At 32.9% G+C, this 27,283-nt stretch overlaps 1 protein-coding gene across 3 annotated transcripts; it reads left to right on the top strand.

Moving 5' to 3' along the window:
- LOC139482369 (uncharacterized) lies at positions 1-26,151 on the top strand. 3 transcript variants are annotated; one of them, XM_071266230.1, is made up of 6 exons: positions 38-113; positions 5,263-5,541; positions 12,653-12,879; positions 19,826-19,982; positions 23,403-25,541; positions 25,646-26,151. In XM_071266230.1, coding segments are annotated over exons 2-6 (2,742 nt in total). In that variant the 5' UTR covers positions 38-113; positions 5,263-5,324; the 3' UTR covers positions 25,648-26,151. The 3 variants fall into 3 exon arrangements, with proteins under 3 accessions (XP_071122329.1, XP_071122331.1, XP_071122332.1); XM_071266228.1 differs by having other exon boundaries at positions 1-113; positions 23,403-26,151; XM_071266231.1 differs by lacking the exons at positions 38-113; positions 5,263-5,541 and having other exon boundaries at positions 12,699-12,800; positions 23,403-26,151.
- Positions 26,152-27,283: the final 1,132 nt, after the last annotated feature.

Here is a 27,283-nt window from a genome sequence, read left to right as displayed (position 1 = left end):
TCTAGTGACACCCGACATCGTTTGTTTATTGACAACAAGGATCGGCGTACTAATGCAAAATGGTGGACGTAACAAACGAAAGTAGAATGTCGCATTGAAAAGTCAAAATTGTGGTAAAAAAAGTTATTTTTGACAATTTTAGGTTTTTTCACTTGGATGGATAGTAAAAAAGTTATTGCAATCGACTAGCAATGGATTGTTGAGACTTGATATATGTTCATACATTTAGAAAATTAAAAATAAATAAAAAAAAACACCAAACTTTTTCTTTTTTTAAATTTTAGTGAGGTTCAAAAAAGGGGGGGGGGGGGTCCATGCCCCAAATACCTGTGGGTAAATCAACAGTACTTACTTCCGGTATTTGACAGATTTCAGACACACATGTTGGCGTCCAAGTAGGCTATCAAAATGATCAAGCAACCATCCAGTTTAATAAAGTGAATCAGGGTCCGTTCGCGCCCATTCACGTTCGCACCCTATCACATTCGCCCCTTTCACTTTCGCACCCTACACGTTCGCGCCCACTTTTGATTGGTTTTGTGTTAATAACTTTGTAATCAAGTTTTGGCAAGTGTATTCATATATAGACAATAATAGTGCATTGACTTGACATATCAACGATAATATGAGAAGGCGCTACCTTTAATGCCAGCTTTATACTAAGACTATATATATATACTATATCCTATATATTGATTGGATGTTGGTTGTCTAACGTCCAGTGGCAAATATTTCATGCATTTTCAGGACGAATGCCCCAGGCTACATTAACATATAGTTTTTGTATAAAATAAAATTATAAGTTCAGATTGGAAATGTTTAGGGAATGATCATTGAACTTCAAAAGGCAGGAGGGGGTTATGGTATTTTTCCTAAAAAATATATTGTTATTTCCAAATTGATGGAAAAAAATCTGTTCAAGCACTGAAGCAGAGGACAAAAAAAATATTTTGAATCCAGATCTTCACCAAAAACATTAGAAATGATTTTATCTTTCAGAAATGCAAATTAAATTTAACTTTTATATGTCTGAAAATATTTAAAACCTCCCAAACAGCACAGGTAAGTCTGTACACAGTAATTTTTTAGGTGATAATAGGCTGTTTTTGCCAATTTGTTAATATGCTAGTGTTAAATTTTGACTAAATAATTTTAATTGATAGCGATGAAGGGGTTCAGTGAAAAAAATCTGACTCAAACAAAAAAACATTCTTATTCCTGATCATCTTCAGTTTGTTAGTTCTACATAATTTCATGTCCTAATTCAGAGTCAGTTTTATGACATTTCTTGCATATTTTTTTTTGTTAGCTCACTTTTCAAGTTTTTATATGACAGCAAAATAAATTTGAGAATTGAAATTGGAAATACAAGCATGTCAAAAATTTGCTTTCGAGTAATGCTAATACCTCTTTATATATCCCGAGTTGGTACAATTTTAACCGCCATCTGTGCAAATGCCACATTGCATGGATTTTTTTTAATAACCCGCCAAAGTTAAGTGTTCCCCATATGAGTAACCTTCCGGTTTCCCAGATGAGTAACAACTGACCATATGAGTAACAGTCCTTGAAATGGTGGTTTATCCCCAACCTGTTTATTACTTGTCCGAATGAAACTGTAACTTGTCCAAAAAAATTCTTAATAATAACCTTTTTTGCATTTTAAGTTGATTCAAGGAACAAAATGAATAAAAACAATAAAACAGAATTTGATCTTTTGAAAGACTTTTCAAAAATATAAGTCAAGAACAACTGAATCTAGTAATGTCACAGGACTTGGGATCTAGTTTTCATCAATGCCGAAGTCTCATCTAAGACTCTGCACAGAGGCACCGTCTGATAGGCCTGTCAATGTACACTCATTGGATTTGTATCCTGGTTTTTTAAGTTGCAAAAAAGTTTATTCAAATACAATCAATAAAAAAAGAAGATGAGGTATGCCAATGAGACAACTCTCTGGGAGAGACCAACTGACACAGAAGTTAACAACTATAGATCACCGTATTGCAAGTATTGTTTTTTTCTACATATATGATTAAATATGATTTTGTCATGTTTGTGGTAATTTTTATTTGAAAAATATTTTTGTTAAAAAAATTACTGGTATGGTATTTATTTTGAAGCAACAGAATTAGTTAGGAAAACAAGGTACAGATTTGTCTTGGTCATGTTTATTAAAATATGTCTCGTACGGTGCCAAACTGTCTATTAAACCAACAGTACTAGAAGCCGAATGTTTCAAGCTGGTGACGAACTGTCTTGTAAAGTTACCTTATCTACAAAGCGCATCGCTGATTCGGTTCAGTAAGGCTGGTTTCCGAGAATAGTATGCATTTTACCTGTTAAAAAGTACCTGACAAAGAACCAGTTTTAAATTATTGATTGCAAGTGATGGGGTCTTGAGAAATAAAATGTTTCAAAGTTTCAAAGTAAACAGTCAAATTATCACTTGTTTTTATCTTCTTTCCTTGTTTTTTGTTTATAACTACTTTGTTCATCAAAGTTGGATGAAATTTATTTTCTGCAGAATAATTTTACTTGTCCATTTGTCCCGTCGGACAAGCTTGATATAGCTTTTACTTGTCCGACCTTTTTTCCCTCTGGTACCGGACAATCGGACAAGCGTTATTGTCGAGGCAGGGGCGGATCCAGCCATTTTAAAAAGGGGGGGTTCCCAACCCAGAGTAAAGGGGGGTTCCAGCTATATGCTCCCATTCAAATGCATTGATCGGCCAAAAAAAAGGGGGGGTTCCAACCCCCGGAAACCCCCCCCCCCCCCTCTGGATCCGCGCCTGCGAGGCCTGTTAAACATTACTAGATTACCATTAATGGTTGTATTAAAACAAAAATTTAAAATTCAAATAAACATAATATATATTGAAATATTAATCACCAATCCTTCTGAGAACATTTATTACATTTCAGCTCCTTTGTTCTACCAGGGATGCTCTGAGCCATACACCACAGTTATAAAAAAGAAGATGTGGTATTATTGCCAATGAGACAACTATCCACAAAAGACCAAAATGACACAGACATTAACAACTATAATTAGGTCACCGTACAGCCTTCAACAATGAGCAGAGCCCATACCGCATAGTCAGCTATAAAAGGCCCCGATAAGACAATGTAAAACAATTCAAACGAGAAAACTAACGGCCTTATTTATGTTAAAAAAGAACGAAAAACAAATATATGTAACACATAAACAAACGACAACCACTGAATTACAGGCTCCTGACTTGGGACAGGCACATACATAAATAATATGTCGGGGTTAAACATGTTAGCGGGATCCCAACCCTCCCCCTAACCTGGGACAGTGGTATAACAGCACAACATAAGAACGAACTATAAAAATCAATTGAAAAAGGCTTAACTCATCAGATGCACAAAAATACAAGTGGACGTGGCCCGGTACTTATACATCCCGAAACAAAAAGACATAACTTAATTTTGGATGTAACGCGTCTTCTGATTGGCTGACGTTATTTTGTTATGAGCCCATAGACGTAATTAAGTCATGTGACCGTGACGTCAACAACGTTTTTTCATGGTTTTCTACGGTTTAAAATGAAATTTAGAATTAAATTATAAGAAATGACTAATATTTTTTCTGTCTATTCGAAATAACATAAAAAATGTGGTGCACACTGTTAAATAACCCGCTACACGCGTTATTCAGTGTGCACCAAATTTTTAATGTTATTTCTTCATAGACAGAAAAAATATTACAGTCATTCCTTAAATAAAAAAGAAGATGTGGTATGATTGCCAATGAGACAACTGTCCACAAGAGACCAAAATGACACACACATTAAACAACTATAGGTCACCGTACTGCCTTCAACAATGAGCAAAGCCATAGTTTCTATTTCTGAAACAAGGGTTAATAACATGAATCTATGGTTACGAATAACAATGGATTGTGACCACAGGATATGACGAGTTCATAACAATAGAAATTAATTATTTTTTTCAATAGCATGAACATAAGAAATTACTTATAGTGTTCACAACAAGATGTTTCTATATATTAAAAAAACACATTTTATGAAATTCGTGTAGCGGGAAAAAAAATATTGAGCATTTATTTCGATCAAAAATAACCCTTTAAATATTCCTTTGTTTGAAGGTAAAAATTTTGATACCAGTAATATGTCTCTATTCTAAAGCTTTGATCTTGAAAGAAAACAGTGATTCTAACTCCCAGACTCCCAGTAAATAAACTCATCATAGATACCAGGACTAAATTTTGTATATGTATACGCCAATGATATTGGAACATGTCTTTTTTGGCTTCTGTTTATTTGGCTAGAACGTTTGTTTTCTATTTGATATCAGATTTCATATATAGATACAAGATGATGTGGTATGAGTGCCAATGAGACAACTCTCCATCCAATAAAGTTATATATTATTATTTGATCAATAAAATCACGTGCCTTATATTCTCAGGATCAAAACAAGGAGATTTGGTTTGGGACAATATTATCAACCTTAACTACGGTTAATAACATATATAAAGGGGAGCAGCTTTCTCAGAAGCAGGCAATACATTGCCGTAAGATATATATGGATGCATGGTATGCACACAAGCACATAAACAATGTTTTTCTACATCTTTACTTTTATACAAGTAAAAAAAATAACCAATTTGAAAATAAGGTAACATAGCTTTAAGGTTTATTTGGACCCTTCGACTAAAATGAATGCATTTTCATCTCAAAATTTACTCTGAGTACAGACAAACCTAAGTGGAAAATGTTAAAGCGTAGCATGCTCTATACAATGTATAAAGAAAATTAAAATATGTGTTTCTCTTTTTTAAAATTTAGAATTAAACTGTAATTTGCAGTGCATTCAATGGCATTATTTTCATTCCTCTAGAAGGTGCCAAAATGAACAAAACTGTGGAAAGAGGTTTCAGAACTTCCCCATTTGTATCTATTGATTGAGAGGGACAATAATCTGAACTTTGTACCTGAATGGACTATATCAAATGAGACGCAACTGTTTGTTTATTTCACTATCTTCTGCAGGGACGAATAAAAGTACAAAGCACAATTCACCTTAGTTTTAGATATTATAAACCATAAAATGCATTTGAATTTTATATATCTAGGGCATCCTTTATGTACAGGTAAGTTTGTACTCGGAGTAAATTTTTAGTTAAAAATGCAGTCATTTTAGACAAAGGGTCCACATGAATCTTAAGCACTCTCAAGGCTATTTTGTGTAATTATATTATTTTTTTTACAGGAAGGGATTGACCTGAACTAGAGAATGTAATAAATTGCAATTGTACAAACGAAGATTTTTAAATGATGGCACCACTCTCGGAAGAAGAAGAGAATTATGTTCGATTAGCTTTGTTATTGAAAGGCGTGGCACCCAGAGCAATTCGTACTTATTTTGACAGAACATTTCCACCTACCTACCTACCTTCAACGCTCAATACAAACTACAATACTCTTGATAACTTGAAATTCAGAAGAGTTTTAAACCAGGCACAGTGGAATCTTTTGTTTCCAACAAATGGTATGTTTAAATTGACTTATAAGGAACACATATAGTTTGTATTAAAAACTGTTAATATATATATGAATGCAAAAACCCCAACAACAATCCTATGTTGAATATAAAGTGCATAGTAAAACACAAAAATACTGAGCTCCAAGGAATTTTCAAAACGGAAAGTTCCTAATAGAATGGCAACATCAGAAGCTCAAACACACTAAACGAATGATCAACAGCTATCAGTCATTCCAGACTCGGTAAAGGCATTTTCTTGTGTACAAAATGGTGGATTTTACATTGGTTTACAGATAGCTTAACCTCGAAGGGAGCTACCATTTGATTTTTATGGGGGCTAGGATGAAATTTGAAAAAAATAGGCAGGACAGGAGTTTTGAGTAAAAAAAAAGGCAGGATGAGACACTTGCAAAAAAAAAAAGTCAGGACGACAATTTAGGTAAAAAAAAGGCAGGATAAACTAAAAAAAATTAGGCAGGACCGAACAGAGTGAAAAATAAAAAGGCAGGATAGAGATTACAGCTAAAAAAAAATGCAGGACAAAATTTTTATCCTAGCCCCCCCATAAAAATCAAATGGTAGCTCCCTAACTTGTATGACAGTTGTATAAAAGTCAATAACATTGACAACCATGTGTGAACAAAATAAACATACATAATAGGGTACAGCCGTCAACGTTGTGTTAATATGTTAATCACTATAAAACAAACAGATATATAAACAAAAAATTACCATAACACAATAATTAAAAAAGCCACGTCACATAAAAAAAGACACAAAAAGGAACACAGACAAGGCCAATTAGAAAAAAACGAAAGACAAAAATACAGAAATTATCATAGACCAAAAACACAAAAAAAAAATACAGAGCCACGTCATATGTAATCAAAACACACAAAAAGGCATACAGAAAAAGCATGTGTGATCAAATTCTGCTAAACCCGTGCTAAAGCAATTACTTACTAATGTGAGAGTTTTTATACGACCGTTTTCCGGACGTATTATGCAGCCTTTTATGCTACACCTTTGTTTGTCTGTATGTCCATCTGTTGTGTTAGTCTGTCCGTCCGTCGTCAACATGTCGGACAATAACTCATAAAACGATTTAACCAATTCGTATGCAATTTTGGTGAATTGTTTATATCTATTGACGTGAGGTCTCTTTTGATTTTTATAAATACTTAAAACATTTTTAAGGAATAGGATGTTATTCATTAAAAAGGGAAATTTGCCAATTTTTGGGACAATAACTCAAAAATTGCTTTGAGCAGTTTTACTTAAATATTTGTGATTGGTTTATGTCTATCAAAATAACTTTCCTTAAGTTGTTTATTTTTATACCGTTTTGATATGACATTGAGGAGTAATGTAATTTTATTCGTTGAAAAAGTGCCGGAGTATCATACACTCAAAGAATAGAATTACATTACTCCTCAATGTCATGTCAACAATGTATATAAAAAAACTAAACATGTATAACTTTAAGACAAAAAAAAAACAACAGCAATGCAAGTTCCTTTGCCTTTAAATTTTTATGTGTGCATCTATATTTTGTGTCATAAATTTGATACACAATATATATCAATCTGTGTCAAACACATTTTACCTACTAGTTCCTAGTATCATTTCAAGATAATACTCCGATTTGTTAAACATGCAGTGTTTTAAAGGCAGTGCATGTATTGCCATCATGTGACACCATTTTGATGGCATACCTATATTCTTTTAGTGGCACGACGTCCTAGCCAGTAGTCTATTTATTTGAATGTTCATTAGAGCTAAAATGTAATTTATAAATCATGTACTTCAACTTTAAATTAACTTTTTACTCTCATTTATCGATTTTTAAGCTAGGACACACATTTACCTCTGCAACCAATTTATTACATGCTTAGAGTGTCTTGATATGAAGTTTCTGATTTTAATCCATTTTGACCAAGCAACATGACAAAGTTTTTTGCTAATTGGAGTCTTGTTTTCTGGTTATTAAATACAGAGTATTTTTTTCTTTTTCAAATAAAGCAGAACAATGCAGCTTCCATTATGATGAGGTTCTTATGTATAATTCATGTACAAATAAATATATATATATTGAAGCTACATTTTAAGAACAAACTTCAAGTCTTTCAAGATTGCTACCGACGACACCCCTTGCAAAATGTATCCTTAACTCTTCTTTTAGTAAATTAATTGGGATTCAAGCGTCGACCAAAGAATATTTCTAAAAATGTACAAAAGATCAACGCTTTTACAAACATAAGAAATTACTAAACTTTAATTACATGTTTTTGCTATGATCATGAAAACACGATATTTGAGCGTCACTGATGAGTCTTTTGTAGACGAAACGCGTGTCTGGCGAATATACAAAATGTAATCCTTTTTTCTATAATGAGTGCTTTATTTACTATCATTTTTTACACGACTGCAAAAATTGAAAATTTTTTGGTCGTATATTGGTATCACGTTGGCGTCAGCGTCGTCGTCCGAATACTTTTGGTTTTCACACTGTAACTTTAGTTTAAGTTAATAGAAATCTATAAAATTTAAACACAAGGTTTATGACCACAACAGGAAGGTTGGGATTGATTTTGGGAGTTTTGGTCCTAACAGTTTAGGAATAAGGGGCCAACAAGGGCCCAAATAAGCATTTTCTTGGTTTTGGCACTATTACTTTAGTTTAAGTAAATAGAAATCTATGAAATTTTTGACGCAAGGTTTATGACCACAAAAGAAAGGTGGGGATTGATTTTGGGAGTTTTGGTTCCAACAGTTTAGGAATTAGGGGTAAAAAAAAGGCCCAGATAAGCATTATTCTTTGTTTTCGCACAATAACTTTAGTATAAGTAATTAGAAATCAATGAAATATAAACACAAGTTATATGACCACAAAGGGAAGGTTGCGATTCATTTTTATATGACCACAAAAATTTTAATTTAATTTTTCGTCGTATATTGCTATCACGTTGGCGTCGTCGTCGTCGTTGTTGTCCGAATACTTTTAGTTTTCGCACTCTAACTTTAGTAAAAGTGAATAGAAATCTATGAAATTTTAACACAAGGTTTATAACCACAAAAGGAAGGTTGGGATTGATTTTGGGAGTTTTGGTCATAAAATTTTAGGAATAAGGGGCCAAAAAGGGCCCAAATAAGCATTTTCTTGGTTTTCGCACTATAACTTTAGTTTAAGTAAATAGAAATCTATGAAATTTTGACACAAGGTTTATGACCACAAAAGGAAGGTTGGGATTGATTTTGGGAGTTTTAGTTCAAACAGTTTAGGAATTAGGGGCCAAAAAAGGGCCCAAATAAGCATTATTCTTGGTTTTCGCACAATAACTTTAGTATAAGTAAATAGAAATCAATGAAATTTAAACACAAGGTTTATGACCACAAAAGGAAGGTTTGGATTGATTTTGTGAGTTGAGGTCTGAATAGTTTAGGAATTAGGGGCCAAAAAGGGGCCCAAGTAAGCATTATTCTTGGTTTTCCCACCATAACTTTAGTATAAGTAAATAGAAATCTTTGAAATTTAAACACAAGGTTTATGACCATAAAAGGAAGGTTGGGTTTGATTTTAGGAGTTTTGGTCCCAACAGGTATTTAGGAAAAAGGGGCCCAAAGGGTCCAAAATTGAACTTTGTTTGATTTCATCAAAAATTGAATAATTGGGATTCTTTGATATGCCGGATCTAACTGTGTATGTAGATTCTTAATTTTTGGTCCCGTTTTCCAATTGGTCTACATTAAGGTCCAAAGGGACATTAGGGTCCAAAATTAAACTTAGTTTGATTTTAACAAAAATTGAATCCTTTGGGTTCTTTGATATGCTGAATCTAAAAATGTACTTAGATTTTTGATTATTGGCCCAGTTTTCAAGTTGGTCCAAATCGGGGTCCAAAATTAAACTTTGTTTGATTTCATCAAAAATTGAATAATTGGGGTTCTTTGATATGCCAAATCTAACTGTGTATGTAGATTCCTTATTTTTAGTCCCGTTTTCAAATTGGTCTACATTAAATACCAAAGGGTCCAAAATTCTTCAATTGCACAGTATTGTGCAATAGCAAGTATTTTCAATTGCACAGTATTGCGCAATAGCAAGAAATATCTAATTGCACAATATTGTGCAATAGCAAGAAATTTTCAATTGATTGGAGTTATCTTTCTTTGTCCAGAATAGTAGTTGAATCAACTTAAATCATTGTTTTATACAATGCACAATGTATATTCACTTTTACTACCAACTGATAAATTAAAAGACTCTTTACCATTCAGTGATAACAAGCACTTTTTGTTACATTTTAATATTTTATGATGTATTTAAATGAGTAGTTATTGTTGCAAACTCCATTAGAAACTTGAATTGAGATCAGTTTTGAAAAAAGGGAAAGGGGGATGTGAAAAAAAAATGGTGGGGGGGGGGGGGTATAATTTATCTCATTTCATATTTCATAAATAAAAAGAAAATTTCTTCAAACATTTTTTTGAGAGGATTAATATTCAACAGCATAGTGTCAGATTGCTCAAAGACAAAAAAATTATTTTAAGTTCATTAGACCACATTCATTCTGTGTCCAAAACCTATGCTGTGTCAACTATTTAATCACAATCCAAATTTAGAGCTGAGTCCAGCTTGAATGTTGTGTCCATACTTGCCCCAACCGTTCAGGGTTCAACCTATGTGGTCGTATAAAGCTGCGCCCTGCGGAGCATCTGGTGGGAATTGAGGTCCCAACAGTTCAGAAATTAGGGACCAAAAAGGGGCCCAAATAAGTTATTCTTAGTTTTCGCACCATAACTTCAGTATAAGTAAATAGAAATCTATGAAATTTAAACACAAGGTTTTTGACCATAAAAGGAAGGTTGAGATTGATTTTGGGAGTTTTAGTCCCAACAGTTTAGGAATAAGGGGCCCAAAGGGTCCAAAATTAAACTTTGTTTGATTTCATCAAAAATTGAATAATTGGGGTTCTTTGATTTGCCGAATCTAACTGTGTATGTAGATTCTTATTTTTTGGTCTGGTTTTCAAATTGGTCTACATTATGAGGTATAAAGGATCCAAAATTAAACTTAGTTTGATTTTAACAAAAATTGAATCCTTGGTGTTTTTGATATGCTTAATCTAAAAATGTACTTAGAGTTTTGATTATTGGCCCAGTTTTCAAGTTGGTCCAAATCAGGGTCCAAAATTAAACTTTGTTAATGATTTCATTAAAAATTGAATAATTGGGGTTCTTTTGATATGCAAAATTTTACTGTGTATGTAGATTCTTAATTTTTTGGTCCCGTTTTCAAATTGGTCTATATTAACCTGATTAAGGTCCAAAGGGTCCAAAATTAAACTAAGTTTGATTTTAAACAAAATTGAATTCTTAGGCTTCTTTGATATGCTGAATCTAAAAATGTACTTAGAGTTTTGATTATTGGCCCAGTTTTCAAGTTGGTCCAAATCGAGGTCCAAAATTAAGCTTTGTCTGATTTCATTAAAAATTGAATAATTGGGGTTCTTTTGATATGCAAAATCTAACTGTGTATGTAGATTCTTAATTTTTGGTCCCGTTTTCAAATTGGTCTACATTAAGGTCCAAAGGGTCCAAAATTAAACTAAGTTTGATTTTAACAAAAATTGAATTCTTGGGCTTCTTTGATATGCTGAATCTAAACATGTACTTAGTTTTTTTTATTATGGGCCCAGTTTTCAAGTTGGTCCAAATCAGGATCCAAAATTATTATATTAAGTATTATGCAATAGCAAGAAATTTTCAATTGCACAGTATTCAGCAATAGCAAGAAATCTTCAATTGCACAGTATTGTGCAATAGCAAGAAATTTTCAATTGCACAGTATTGCGCAATAACAAGAAATCTTCAATTGCACAGTATTGTGCAATAGCAAGTATTTTCAATTGCACAGTATTGCGCAATAGCAAGAAATATCTAATTGCACAACATTGTGCAATAGCAAGAAATTTTCAATTGGAGTTATCTTTTTTTGTCCAGAATAGTAGTTGAATCAACTTAAATCATTGTTTTATACAATATACAATGTATATTCACTTTTACTACCAACTGATAAATTAAAACAATCTTTACCATCCAGTGATAACAAGCACTTTTTTTACATTTTAATATTTTATGATGTATTTAAATGAGTAATTATTGTTGCAAACTCCATTAGAAATTTGAATTGAGATCAGTTTTGGAATAAGGGAAAGGGGCAAGTGAAAAAAAAAGTTGGGTAGGGGGGTGTTCAATTTTTTTCATTTCAGATTTCATAAATAAAAAGAAAATTTCTTCAAACATTTTTTTGAGAGGATTAATATTCAACAGCATAGTGAATTGCTCAAAGGCAAAAAAATATAATTTTAAGTTCATTAGACCACATTCATTCTGTGTCAGAAACCTATGCTGTGTCAACTATTTAATCACAATCCAAATTTAGAGCTGAGTCCAGCTTGAATGTTGTGTCCATACTTGCCCCAACTGTTAAGGGTTCAACCTCTGTGGTCGTATAAAGCTTTGCCCTGCAGAGCATCTGGTTTTCTTTTATTAACCTGTGTACTTATTGTGGAAACGTGAGTCATCATGAATGTTACAATTCATTATGAAATGAAGGTTAATTTCAGAATGACACGAGATTGCTGTTAGTCAATCAAAATACCATATAATAATGAAACATTCATCTAATGTAATCATTAAATTTTAGCTGGTAATAGACACTACATGTATATTGTGTATTTGTTCAAATATTGTATTTGGTGTATACATGGTATAGAATCATTGAAAAGTGTACATATCTGTAAGCCAATGTACATCTGACTGTTTTCAGTGTTATTTAACAAAATGCCCAATTCTCAATTTTAGGACGATACTAACTGAAGATGTTCAATGGTTAATTGTTTGTAACACGTTTGATGTTATAGGTGTACCTGTTTCTAATTAATTTGATGTTACAGGTTTGACTGATTCAACATCTTTTGATGTTACAGACGTTTTGTTGTAATAGAAGTATCTTTAGTACAAGTGTTCCTGATTTTAATTCCTTTTATATTACACATGTTTACTTGATTTTGATACTTTTTGTGTGCATTATTCTACTACTTTGATGTTACAGGTGTACCTGATTCAACAACTTTTGATGTAACATTGATGATTTGCTTGATTAGAAACTTGACATCTATTATTAAGCCAATCAATGGATTCGACAGACTTCCACTACCTGTGGAGACAACTCCAGGAGCTGATCTTGCAAGGATTAAATGGTACAGAAATATATTAGCTCATGATAGTAACAAAATAGCCAGTGCTGATTTCAATACAGCATGGAGTAATATATCTGATGTAAGTGTTACATATGTATCAATGATTATAGAATATTGCATGTATTTAAATGATTGTGTACAGAAAATTAAGAACACTGAATACAAGAACAATACAATCATTAAAATTGACAGTAAATCTATTAAAATAGCCAATCCAGGATTGGACATCATATTTTTTTAACTTACCATATCCATGATTTCATACTTGTGAAAACCACTTCTACAAATTGTGCTCTTGTATTAAACTGCATTTGTTTGACATAAAATCATCAGATAAACGCACAAAAAAGTAAATAAAGTGTAGCAAACTCAATATAGAAATATATATTTCTAATTTCACAAAACTGTAGCATTAAATTTTTTAATTTTTCCGTATTTATTGTTCATTGTCTTGAATCAATTATTTGTCTGTCCTTGACAATGCAAAGCTTGAAGTATTCCAATCCCTCTGAGATTTCGTCAATATCGTTTGCAGGATTCAATTGACTTCCTGCTTCTTTTTTATGTATTTTTTTTATCAGTTTTTACTTTTCTAATACTTTGTATTATTTGCTTATTTCTTGGCCAATTAGAACATTGTAGAATGTGGTTTAACTCAAAGTATTGAATTCTTAGGGTTCTTCAATATGCTGAATTTATCTGTGTATTTATGATTATGGCAGCGTCGACAGTTTTGTATAGTTTTTATACGACCGCAAAAAATTTTATTTTTCGTGTTATATTGCTATCACGTTGGCGTTGTCGTCGTCCTGCGTCGTCTTGTGTCGTCGTCGTCGTCTGAATACTTTTAGTTTTCGCACTCTAACTTTAGTAAAAGTGAATAGAAATCTATGAAATTTTAACACAAGGTTTATAACCACAAAAGGAAGGTTGGGATTGATTTTGGGAGTTTTGGTCCCAACATTTTAGGAAATCTAACAGTTTATGTAGATTCTTTATTTTTGGTCCTGTTTTCAAATTGGTCTACATTAAAGTCCAAAGGGTCCAAAATTAATCTCAGTTTGATTTTTAACAAAAATTGAATTCTTGGGCTTTTTTGATATGCTGAATCTAAACATGTACCTCTGCGGTCGTATAAAGCTGCGCCCTGCAGAGCATCTGGTTCTATATTACATCTTATTTTTTCTATATTATATATATAGGAAAGCTATGCATTTGCATTATGCAGAGGCTATATTGGTATTGCACTACGCTAGGTAAACCCGTGTAGCAATACATTATGAATAATCTCCGTGCATTACACTGAGTACATTCTTATACAATTTTATTAGGTAAAATTTTAAAGCATCGAACATGATACATTCTCATAGGGTCGCCTTTGGTACATTTTTATGCCCCACCTAAGATAGTAGAGGGGCATTATGTTTTCTGGTCTGTGCCTCCATTCGTTTGTTCGTCCGTTCATCTGTTCGTCCGTCCGTCTGTGCGTCCATTCGCTTCAGGTTAAAGTTTTTGGTCGAGGTAGTTTTTGATGAAGCTGAAGTCCAATCAACTTGAAACTTAATACACATGTTCCCCATGATATGATCTTTCTAATTTTAATGCCAAATTATAGTTTTGACCCCAATTTCATGGTCCACTGAACATAGAAAATGATAGTGCTAAGTTCAGGTTAAAGTTTTTGGTCAAGGTAGTTTTTGATGAAGTTAAAGTTACATCAACTTGAAACTTAGTACACATGTTCCCTATGATATGATCTTTCTAATTTTAATTCCAAATTAAAATTTTGACCCCAATTTCACGGTCCACTGAACATAGTGCGAGTGGGGCATCCGTGTACTATGGACACATTCTTGTTATATCATTAATTTTACACCAGTTAAATTTAAAGCATTACACTATATATACATTGCTAAAGCAATACCCTATGCACAATATTATGTATGTTCCTGTCGTAATTGCACTAGGTACGTCGATCTCAAAAGTATCATATTAGGTGTATGTTTTCATTTTAGATGTACAGATATGAAATATCTGTGACGGGAAATTATACCAAATACTCTGATCTTTTCTATTTTGTTAAAATGTATAAACGAGTTAAAATTCTGAAGATTAAATGAAATAAATACGTTTTAAATTTTAAGCGTCTGAAGCGCTTTTCTGAATTAACCTTGATAAGGAACACTAAAGGTCCAACATTTGAAAGCCACGAATGTATAAGAACCAAAATAGTTAAAGAGCCATAGTATGCATTATGCTTTAATTGTTTAAATCCTTGTTACCCCAAGGGTGACTGGGGAAACGAAATATGGTCATTTGGTCTTCTCCCGACCGGCAGTAAACACTTGCCGAAGTGGGGCATCCGTTTGGATGTCTCGTGTAAAGAGAGGGCAACACTCTTTACACATTAAGAACCCTTGCAACAACTCTTTGAGGGGTCCGTAGGTGGCCTGTTGCACGCAAAATTTCTGTCCCTATCCAATAAACCCCCATTTTCCAGTGGCACTCCAAATTTCCTAGACCATTATCCCTGATGGCTTCTGTTATGAGCAAAACTTCCTATTGTAGTTATCATGTTTATTGTTAACTTGTTCTCGTCCTGAACATGCATGAAATATTTGCCACTGTCCGTTAAGCAACCAACAGTCAATCAATAAAATTAAATCTGTGTATGTGGATTTTTAACAAATAATGCCTGGAACGAACAAATATATTTTCTTATGTTACTGAAGCTTTTCCATTCAGCAAACATTACATCATTCTTTGTCATTTAGTTAAATAAAAGGGAAAGTTGATCAAGACGGGAAATTTGATAAAACAATATATTTTTTGCAGAGTTGCGTCACAAGCATGTGTGTCAACAAGACTAATGAAATAAGTTTATAATGTAGGCTATATTGTGTGCGCAAATCCTCAGATTAACAGCATGCAGAAATGACGAATATGAAAATATGCAGAAATTTGGTCTACTTTTTTAAATACAAACATGCAGAAGTAAGATTGAAAACGAGGTGTATACTGGATCCTAATATTAAAACCGATCAATTGATTCTTACAACCAGAGACATATATACACATATATGTCTCTGTTACAACACTGTGTTAACCGGGACAAATTCAAACTCGATATTTGATTCATAAAAAAATTTAACAACCCATGCAAGCATTAAAAAAAGGTGCGGAAACCACTCTTATTTAGAAAAGATGAAGTTCAATTGTTTAAAGATGAAGTTCAATTGTTTAAAGATGAAGTTCAATTGTTTAAAGATGAAGTTAAATTGTTTAAGTCTACGGTAACTTTCTTTCATTTGCGGTTATAAGATTTAATTACAAACTTGCATGTTTTTTGCGACAGAAATATTCTTTAAAATTAGTTAGTTTAATTCCTTATCAATATATAACGCTAGATGATTTGTAATACATAGGAAGATGGGTAATACACACGCACGAAATTGCTCAAACATTGTACGGTATAATAGAGTTGCAATGTAGAAGTTGTGGCGACGCTACTTAGACCATGACGTCGCTGAATAATTTTAATGTTCAGGCCAAAAAAATAAACTTCAACAAGGACTAGCGTAAAAACTAGCACGGTTGCTATGGACTTTCTTTGCACTGATCATAGTGATGGATTAGTCTTTCATGTTTGAATCGTATATCTTTTTTTTTTTTAAATTCTGTTGACCAACAAAATAGAAAACCTTGATAATGTAAAGATATCTGCTAATTTTGATGATTTCCCCTATATATCCTTTGTATTTTTGGAGTGTCATGCTGTTAATTTCAACGGCTCGTATCTCAAAAACGAAAATGGCTACCCCCTCTTTTTATTTTATTTTCTGGTGTAACTTTACAAGCAGAATTCATATGTGAAATTTAAAAAAAATCTGTTGTGTAGTTTTATTACATACACTTCGCCTTAAGGTACTATTGTATTTCAAATTACATAATACATAATTTCAATGATGGTCCGTATCAAGGGAAAATTGACATTTTGGCATATGAAATATATCCCAAATCGAACAATGTATAGAATTACAAGTATGTCTCTGTTCTAAAAAATATTATTGAAAGAGTTATACTAGTTATACAGTTTCAAAACCTATGAATGTTCCATCCTATAAATAGATGCCCTCAGCTGTATTTTCAGATTTTGGGGTTTCTCAACATTCTCAATGCACTTCAACTTCGTATTTCAATTGGCCTTTTTATACGACCGCAAAAATTTTAATTTTTTGGTCGTATATTGCTATCACGTTGGCGTCGGCGTCGTCGTCGTCGTCAGCCGAATACTTTTAGTTTTCGCACTCTAACTTTAGTAAAAGTGAATAGAAATCAATGAAATTTTAACACAAGGTTTATGACCACAAAAGGAAGGTTGGGATTGATTTTGGGAGTTTTGGTCCCAACATTTTAGGAATTAGGGGCCAAAAAGGGCCCAAATAAGCATTTTCTTGGTTTTCGCACTATAACTTTAGTTTAAGTGAATAGAAATCTATGAAATTTTGACACAAGGTTTATGACCACAACAGGAAGGTTGTGATTGATTTTGGGAGTTTTGGTTCCAACAGTTTAGGAAATAAGGGCCAAAAAGGGGCCCAAATAAGCATTATTCTTGGTTTTTGCACCATAACTTTAGTATAAGTAAATAGAAATCTATGAAATTTAAACACAAGGTTTATGACCATAAAAGGAAGGTTGGGTTTGATTTGGGAGTTTTGGTCCTAACAGTTTAGGAATAAGGGGCCCAAAGGGTCCAAAATTGAACTTTGTGTGGTTTCATCAAAAATTGAATAATTGTGGTTCTTTGATATGCCGAATCTAACTATGTATGTAGATTCTTAATTTTTGGTCCCGTTTTCAAATTGGTCTACATTAAGGTCCAAAGGGTCCAAAATTAAACTTAGTTTGATTTTAACAAAAAATGAATCCTTGGGGTTCTTTGATATGCTGAATTTAAAAATGTACTTAGATTTTTAATTATTGGCCTAGTTTTCAAGTTGGTCCAAATGGGGGTCCAAAATTAAACTTTGTTTGATTTCATTAAAAATTGAATAAATGGGTTCTTTGATATGCCAAATCTAACTGTGTATGTAGATTCTGAATTTTTGGTCCAGTTTTTAAATTGGTCTACATTAAGGTCCAAAGGGTCCAAAATTAAACTAAGTTTGATTTTAACAAAAATTAAATTCTTGGGCTTATTTGATATGCTTTATCTAAATATGTACTTTGATTTTTGATTATGGGCCCAGTTTTCAAGTTGGTCCAAATCAGGATTCCAACATATCATATATTGTGCAATAGCAAGAAATTTTCAATTGCACAGTATTGCACAATAGCCAGAAATATCTAATTGCACAATATTGTGCAATAGCAATTAATTTTCAATTGGAGTTATCTTTCTTTGTATAGAATAGTAGTTGATAATATATGTTGGAAATTTGCCAGACATGACTATGATGTCATTTTCTATTTTTATTTGCAAATAACTTTATGTAAATAACTTCATTGGAAATTTGCCAATATAAAATGTTGCTGATGAAGCTTTTTTTCTTTATCTTATCTAAAATGTTTTTAGATAATGTATGTTGGACATTTGCCAGACATGACTATGATGTCATTTTCTATTTTTATTTGCCAATAACTTTATGTAAATAACTTCATTGGAAATTTGCCAATATAAAATGTTGCTGATGAAGTTTTTTTTATTGTTTTATACAATAAACAATGTATATTCACTTTTACTACCAACCAATCTTTACCATTCAGTGATAACAAGCACTTTATTTTACATTTTAATATTTTATGATGTATTTAAAAGAGTAGTTATTGTTGCAAACTCCATTAGAAATTTGAATTGATATCAGTTTTGGAAAAAGGGAAACAGGGATGTGAAAAAAAGGGGGGGGTTTAAATTTTTCTCATTTCAGATTTCATAAATAAAAAGAAAATTTCTTCAAACATTTTTTTGAGAGGATTAATATTCAACAGCATAGTGAATTGCTCAAAGGCAAAAAAAAAAACTTTTAAGTTCATTAGACCACATTCGTTCTGTGTCAGAAACCTATGCTGTGTCATGATCAACTATTTAATTTTAGATTTAAAAAGTTTGAAGAAGAAATCTTTAATTGATTTGTAAAATCTTGACATTTGTTTTGTGTAAAAAAAACCCATGTAATGTCAAAAATTTGATCACAATCCAAATTCAGAGCTGTATCACGCTTGAATGTTTTGTCCATACTTGCCCCAACTGTTCAGGGTTCGACCTTGCGGTCGTATAAAGCTGCGCCCTGCGGAGCACCTGGTTAATTTTTTGATTGATGCGTCTGTGGCAGATCCAGAGCTTTTTTTAAGGGGGGCCCGCTCCAGTCATGCTTCAATGATTCCCTATATAATCAACCAAATTTTTCCCATCCCCAGCCCCCCCCCCCCCCCCCCCCCCCCCCCCCCTGGATCCGCCTATGCTTTCTTTGCATGAGTATTTTGAAGACGAAACACTCATCTGGCAAACACAATACAACTCTCTTATCTATGATGAGTTTGTTTGGTTGAAAAATGACACATTTTGTAATTACCATGTACATGTTTTTCCTTTTGTATTTGGATTTCCATACTTTTAGTGACAATTTATGTCACATTCGGCAATAGCTTTATCCTGATCATCAGTTGGACACATACAAATCTGCAAAATTTATACATTAATCTATAGAACAGTTGTAGAACATGTTTTATATCTCTCAATAGATAATAGTAATACATGTACATGTTTGTGTTCTTATATTCTACAATTGCATGCAAGTTAAAATAAAGCTTACATTTACCTGTGTTTTGATGGACTTTGACCATACTGTAAATAGCACCAATGAGTTCAATATTCATGGGTAGTTTTGACATTAAGTGCCATATACACTTGAGAACTCAAACCACATGATAGAATTACCAGTATGTCAGGTACTGTTGACTTTAACTAATGGCATTTTGATTGTTTACTAGTATAATGTTTTAAATCAAATATCTATTTGTAGGCTGTAAGTAGGTTAGGTGGTCAGCCAATGAATCAAGAGTGCCAAGAGTTAAAGGTTAAAATCTTAGATCAGTCAAATCAGGAAATTATGCTGGAAATCAAACAATTACAGAAAGAGATGGAAGAATATAGACGTCCAATTCCATTGAACATCAGAGGTATGTGTTTTATTGTCAACCTGTAAAAGCAGCTATAAAAGACCTGGACATGACAAAATGTAAAACAAACTAAATAATAACAAAACAATGGAAACAAACAAAACAAAACAGACTGGCAGCAACCAACGACAACCACTTTTTAGCTCACCTGGCCGAAAGGCCAAGTGAGCTTTTCTCATCACTTGGCGTCCGGCGTCTTCGTCCTGCGTTAACTTTTACAAAAATCTTCTCCTCTGAAACTACTGGGCCAAATTTAACCAAACTTGGCCATAATCATCATTGGGGTATCTAGTTTTAAAAAATGTGTCCAGTGACCCGGCCAACCAACCAAGATGGCCGCCATGGCTAAAAATAGAACATAGGGTTAAAATGCAGTTTTTGGCTTATAACTCAAAAACCAAAGCATTTAGAGCAAATCTGACATTGGGGGTTAAATTGTTTATCAGGTCCAGATCTATCTGCCCTGAAAATTTCAGATGAATCTGACATTTCGTTGTTGGGTTGCTGCCCCTGAAATGGTAATTTTAAGGAAATTTAATGTTTTTGGTTATTATCTTGAATATTATTATAGATAGAGATAAACTGTTAACAGCAATAATGTTCAGCAAAGTAAGATCTACAAATAAGTCAACATGACCAAAATGGTCAGTTGACCACTTTAGGAGTTATTGCCCTTTATAGTCAATTTTTAACCATTTTTCGTAAATCTTAGTAATCTTTTAGAAAAATCTCCTCTGAAACTACTTGGCCAAATTTAACCAAACTTAGCCATAATTATCGTTGGGGTATCTAGTTAAAAAAATGTGTCCAGTAAATCGGCCAACAAACCAAGATGGCCACCATGGCTAAAAATAGAACATGGGGGTAAAATGCAGTTTTTGGCTTATAACTCAAAAACCAAAGCATTAAGAGCAAATCTGACACGAAGTAAAATTGTTGATCAGGTCACGATCTATCTGCCCTGGAATTTTCAGATGAATCGGATAATCGGTTGTTAGGTTGCTGCCCCTGAATTGGTAATTTTGAGGAAATTTTGCTGTTTTTTTGTTATTATCTTGAATATTATTATAGATAGAGATAAACTGTAAACAGCAATAATGTACAGCAAAATAAGAACTAAAAATAAGTCAGTATGACCAAAATAGTCAATTGACCCCCTAAGGAGTTATTGCCCTTCATAGTCAATTTTTAACAATTTTCTTAAAATTTGAAGATTTTCAATAATATTTTCCACAGAAAGTACTGTTATAGATAGAGATAATTATAAGCAGCAAGAATGTTTAGTAAAGTAAGATCTACAAACACATCACCATCACCAAAACACAATTTTGTCATGAATCCATCTGTGTCCATTGTTTAATATTCACATAGACCAAGGTGAGCGACACAGGCTCTTTTAGAGCCTCTATTTTGGTAAGTTATAAATCCTTGAAGGAAGAGTATATTTCAGTGAGGCAGGGTTCAACTGACCTTTATGCCATGGTTCACAAGTCAATGTTAAGTGTTTTTGTGATTGAATGATATAAAATACAGAGATGTGGTCTGATTGCCCATAAGAGATAACTATCTGCGAGATTTCGAATTAAGCAACATAAGGTCACTGTTCTACTGTTACGTAACAATAAGCAAATTTCAACCTGTAAAACCAGATATAAAAGACCCGGACATGACAAAATGTTAAACAAACTAAATAATAAGACAAATAACCTGATTTTTAACAAAACAATAGAAAAAAACAAAACAAAACAGACTGACAGGAACCAACGACAACCACTGAACTAGAGGCCCCTGCTTTGGGTCAGGCACATATGTATATAAATATATATATATATAGAGAGAATTTGGCCAGGTTTACATGTCTTTGATTGCTTAATCCTCCACTAACCTAGAACCCAATTTCAATGAGGTTTAATTCAAAATCTTGAATTCATGGTTTTTTTTTATTTGCTAGATCAAACCGTGTTTTTTTTTCGTCAACATTTGAAATTCGTTTTTTTTTCATATGCCGAATCGTACAATGAATTTAGATTTAGGATTTTGAACTAAAACAAGTAATTGTCCAATTTCATTTTTAAGTTCTTAGACCACATTCATTTGGTGTTAGAAACATATTCTGTGTTAAATATATAATCGTAATCCAAATTCAGAGCTGTATGAAGTTTGAATATTGTGTCCATACTTGCCTAAACTGTTCAGGGTTCGGCCTTTACGTTTGTATCAAGCAGCGGGAATATTTTAGTATTGTGACAATAAAGCCTTGTGAATGTAAATCATTCGAGTCTGTCTTGATGAAAAATCTCATATTTGGTAGCATTTGCTGCCATCAGGTTTTGTTGATCACTTTGTACTGTCAATTTGAATTGGATATTTTTTAAATAGGAGTTATGAGACTTTTTTTTTCTCTTGTACCATAGTGACAAATAATGTCGGGGTTCAGGATGATTATTAAGGTGGTACCTAACACTACCGGGAGATAACTCTGTAAAGTCACCTAAACGTTTTAATTAAGTTGTGTTGTAAAAGGATTATTAGGCTTCTCAATGATCAAAATTTGTGTTTGTCAAACTGCTATATAACCAGTGTAATTTTTCTGACAAAACGGTTGGTTCAAAATTTTTGAAATTTTAAAGTAAGTACTTTGAGAAAATTTTATGAAAATTAAACGAGCCAAATTAATTTTAGTACAAGTGTTGGGTACCACCTTAATTTCAGGTTGATGAATTGTAGTCATTTGCTAAAACTTAAGTGCCAACTCCCTCTGGCCAAGTTGACCAAGGCTTGTATCTAAAATAAAATAAGGTGATAGATGTGGTATGATTGCCAATGATACAACTATCCACCAGAGACCATAATGAATTAGTCGTTAACAGTACTAGGTCCTATTTTGTCTGTAACAATGCTAAAACCAAATACTGAAAGAAAAAAGCTCAAATTAGAAAAAAAAACAAAAACAACTGCATGACTTTTGCACATACAACAAACGAAAAACAGGTATGATATAAAGTATAATAACAACTACTGAATTAGGCTCCTGACTTTGGACAGGAATATACAGAATGTAGCATGGTTAAACATTTTGGTGAGCGGGCATTCTTTCCCTTTCCTGAATCAGTGATGCAATAGAACAACACAAGAACAAGTTGTACGCAACAACGAATGAAAAAAAAACCCACCTGTTTTACTTTTAAGTTTTCCAAAATTTTAGTTCTTGAGATTCCTGTTAAAGTTAATTCTATGACAAGACATTGTCTGAATCGGAAACATATTTCTTTTACGTAGGAATAACGTTCATCAGGTAAGCTCAAGACAAACATTTTGTAAATTTTATAAAGTACAGGTCATTATGGCAAGGTCACAGTAGTCAGTCTGGAAGTAACTGTAAATATTTAACAGAAATATCATTTTTTTTTTAATTTTAAGGTCAAATTAAAGAGGAATTGGAAATTTGGGCAGAAGATGATAAAATGTTTATAGAAACAAATGGAGCAAAGAGTGTATTAAAACGTATCAAAGAAAATGGTTGCGTTGTTGTCACTGGAAGTTCGGGAACAGGAAAATCTTCGTTGGTGCGTCATGTTGCTCTTCAAATGCAAGAAAGTTATGAGATCATACCGGTAACAAATCCTGAAGATATTATCCATTGGTACAATCCAAGTAAACAAATCATGTTTGTTGTTGATGACTTTTGCGGGACATATACCATAAATCCTATGAAATTTGAAAGCTGGAAAAATCAGATGGAAAAAATCAAATCATTAGTTGAAAAGAAACTGTTTAAATTAATTATGTCTTGTAGACTACAGGTTTACAAAGATGAAAAAATGAAATCTTTGTCATTTTATCAATCCTGTGAATGTAATCTTTTGTCTGAGGATCTATGTTTATCAAAAACAGAAAAACAATTAATTGCTAAACTTTACTTGAAGACAAATGCTTCTAAAATCACGGTATTTAATCACATGTTTGACTGTTTTCCTCTTTTATGCAAATTATACAGCAAAAACACAAAACTGAAAATGTTAGAGTTCTTTAAAAATCCATTTTCAGTTTACAAAGAAGAGATCGATAAATTACAGATAGAAGGAGCACATGTCAAATACTGTGCACTTGCTCTGTGTGTCATGTTTAACAATCATATTAAAGAAGAATGGCTCACAGAAGATGTCGATAAAGATATCAAAACAGTTATAAAGAACACATATGAAGCTTGTAAAGTGGTGAAAGGAACATCACGATTGGTACTTCGTGATGAGCTGGATTCACTAACTGATACGTTTATCAGAAAGGATGATGACGTGTACAGAACTATTCATGACAAGTTGTTTGACTTTCTTGCTTATTACTTTGGCAGTGCTATGATATATTGTTTTATTAAAAATGCTTCATATATTTTTATTCGTGAAAGGTTTTTATTTGAAAAGGAAAGCAGTAGTGATGAATTTATAATAACTGTACCGGAAAGATATCAGCAAATATATATAAATAGACTGGTAGATGACTGGTTAAAAGGAAGGGTAGCAGATGTCTTCTGTAATATCAATATGGACGATCCTATCTTCACACATAGGTTTCTTGTACATGTAAAAGGATTACAAATATCACAACAAGAACAATTGGCTAGTATATGTGACACAAAAAGCAATAGAACTTCATTAATACAGTGCTCTTATATAGGATATATTGATCTGGTAACATGGTGTTTACATCATTATATCTTTAATGTAAACCATTGTAGTGATGATGGAGTATCACCTCTGTTCATGGCTTGTCAGAAAGGACATACTAAAGTAGTGCAGATGTTAATAACCAATAATGCTGACATTAATAAGTGTAGAGATACTGGAGTATCACCTCTGTTCATGGCTTGTCAGGAAGGATATACTGATGTAGTGCAGATGTTAATAACCAATAATGCTGACATTAATAAGTGTAGAGATACTGGAGAATCACCATTGTTCATTGCTTGTCAGGAAGGACATACTGAAGTAGTACAGATGTTAATAACCAATAATGCTGACATTAATAAGTGTTGTGATGATGGAGCATCACCTCTGTTCATGGCTTGTCAGGAAGGATATACTGAAGTAGTACAGATGTTAATAACCAATAAGGCTGACATTAATAAGTGTAGTGATACTGGAGCATCACCTCTGTACATTGCTTGTGAGGAAGGACATACTGAAGTAGTACAGATGTTAATAACCAATAATGCTGACATTAATAAGTGTGATAATGATGGAGCATCACCTCTGTTCATGGCTTGTCAGGAAGGACATACTGAAGTAGTACAGATGTTAATAACCAATAATGCTGACATTAATAAGTGTAGAGATACTGGAGCATCACCTCTGTTCATTGCTTGTGAGGAAGGACATACTGAAGTAGTAAAGATGTTAATAACCAATAATGCTGACATTAATAAGTGTATAGATACTGGAGCATCACCTCTGTACTTTGCTTGTCAGAATGGACATACTGAAGTAGTAAAGATGTTAATAACCAATAATGCTGACATTAATAAGTGTATAGATACTGGAGTATCATCTCTGTTCATGGCTTGTCAGAAAGGACATACTGAAGTAGTACAGATGTTAATAACCAATAATGCTGACATTAATAAGTGTTGTGATGATGGAGCATCACCTCTGTACATTGCTTGTCAGGAAGGACATACAAAAAATGTTGAATTGTTATTAAAGAATGATGCAGACGTTAACCTTAAATGGGAAGGACTAACACCCCTAGATATTGCGAGAAGAGAAAATCATTGCAATATTGTACATGTTTTACAAAAAACAAAATAATATACTGTAAAAGTTCGGCACACACTATTAAATATAGAAAGCTATTCTTTTCATGTCAGAGGGTTCTCAATAAATATAAGGCACTGATATCATTTGATATTGTTTGAGGATCTAGAGAAGATAACATCAGTAGTGTTTGTTTTTATTGGATCAGAATATATATACCATGTAATTATTGTAGTAAACAGTACATTTCTAGTTGTAGTATAAAAGTAAATGTTTTTGTTTGACAATGTTGAATTCTGTGTAACATATATCATATCGTTTCTGTGATCATGTTGATTTTCTTCTCAAAATTGTTTTTCTATGAATTTTGAAGAAAATAAATCTGTCAAAACAAATGTTTTGTCGAATAGGTTATCAAATCTGGTCTAAGATTTTTTTCTGAGATTTTTAATATTTCTTAGTTGATTTACCATGTTTGGTCATGTTGACTTATTTGTAAATCTTACTTTGCTGAACATTATTGCTGTTTACAGTTTATCTCTATCTATAATAATATTCAAGATATTAACCAAAAACAGCAAAATTTACTTAAAATTACCAATTCAGGGGCAGCAACCCAACAACGAGTATTCCAATTCATCTGAAAATTTGAAGGCAGATAGATCTTGAACTGATTAACAATTTTACCCCATGTCAGATTTGCTCTAAATGCTTTGGTTTTTGAGTTATAAGTCAAAAACTGCATTTTACCCCTATGTTCTATTTTTAGCCATGGCGGCCCTCTTTGTTGATTGGCTGGGTCACTGGACACAAACTACATACCCTAATGATGATTGTGGCCAAGTTTGGTTAAATTTGGCCCAGTAGTTTCAGAGAAGAAGATTTTTGTAAACGTTAACGACGACGGACGACAGACGCCGGACACCGGACGGCGGACGCAAAGTGATGAGAAAAAAACCCTACTTTTCAGCCAATATGTTAAAATTTTAGGACAAAGGACACAGGGTAATGGTAAGAGCCCCCTGATCTCTCAATCTTTCTATTATTATGAAGAGATTTAGTCAATAGGTAGATACAAACTTGACTAAAATGAATTTGTGTTCACTTCCTGTCTTTTATGTTTATGGAGCGCCCAAAGTGCCAGTTGGATATTCAAAATATATAGCGAAAACCTACCCTAGACCGCTTTATTGAGGTTGAGACCTCCCTGGTCTTTCAATATCCATCAAATTCAACCACATCATTGACTCTGTATATATAAAGGTTGTATTAGATGGATTTTCCAGAATAACGTCATCTTTAATATCTACGGAGAGCTAAGAATGTCACTTTTCAGCCAAAGAGTGTCAAAATGTTAGGACAAAGGGCACAGGGTAATGGTGAGAGCCCCCTGATCTCTCAATCTTTCTATTATTATGCAGACATTTAGTCAATAGGTAGATACAAACGTGACTAAAAGGAATTTTGGAACACTTCCTGTCTTTTATGTTTACGGAGCGCCCAAAGTGCCAATTGGATATTCAAAATATATATCGAAAACCTACCTGAGAC

This window comes from Mytilus edulis, chromosome 7, assembly GCF_963676685.1.
Source record: "Mytilus edulis chromosome 7, xbMytEdul2.2, whole genome shotgun sequence".
NCBI classification, from domain to species: domain Eukaryota; kingdom Metazoa; phylum Mollusca; class Bivalvia; order Mytilida; family Mytilidae; genus Mytilus; species Mytilus edulis.
The sequence above is the reverse complement of the archived record's forward strand: the minus strand, read 5'-3'. Positions and strand labels throughout refer to the sequence as shown.

Bases quoted from the DNA above. Each gene is read 5' to 3' on its own strand.
- LOC139482369 (XM_071266228.1), top strand. From the start codon at position 5,325: ATGATGGCACCACTCTCGGAAGAAGAAGAGAATTATGTTCGATTAGCT. The intron at 12,880-19,825 runs GTAAGTGTTACA...ATCTATTTGTAG, and splicing joins CATGGAGTAATATATCTGAT to GCTGTAAGTAGGTTAGGTGG. The intron at 19,983-23,402 runs GTATGTGTTTTA...TTTAATTTTAAG, and splicing joins AATTCCATTGAACATCAGAG to GTCAAATTAAAGAGGAATTG.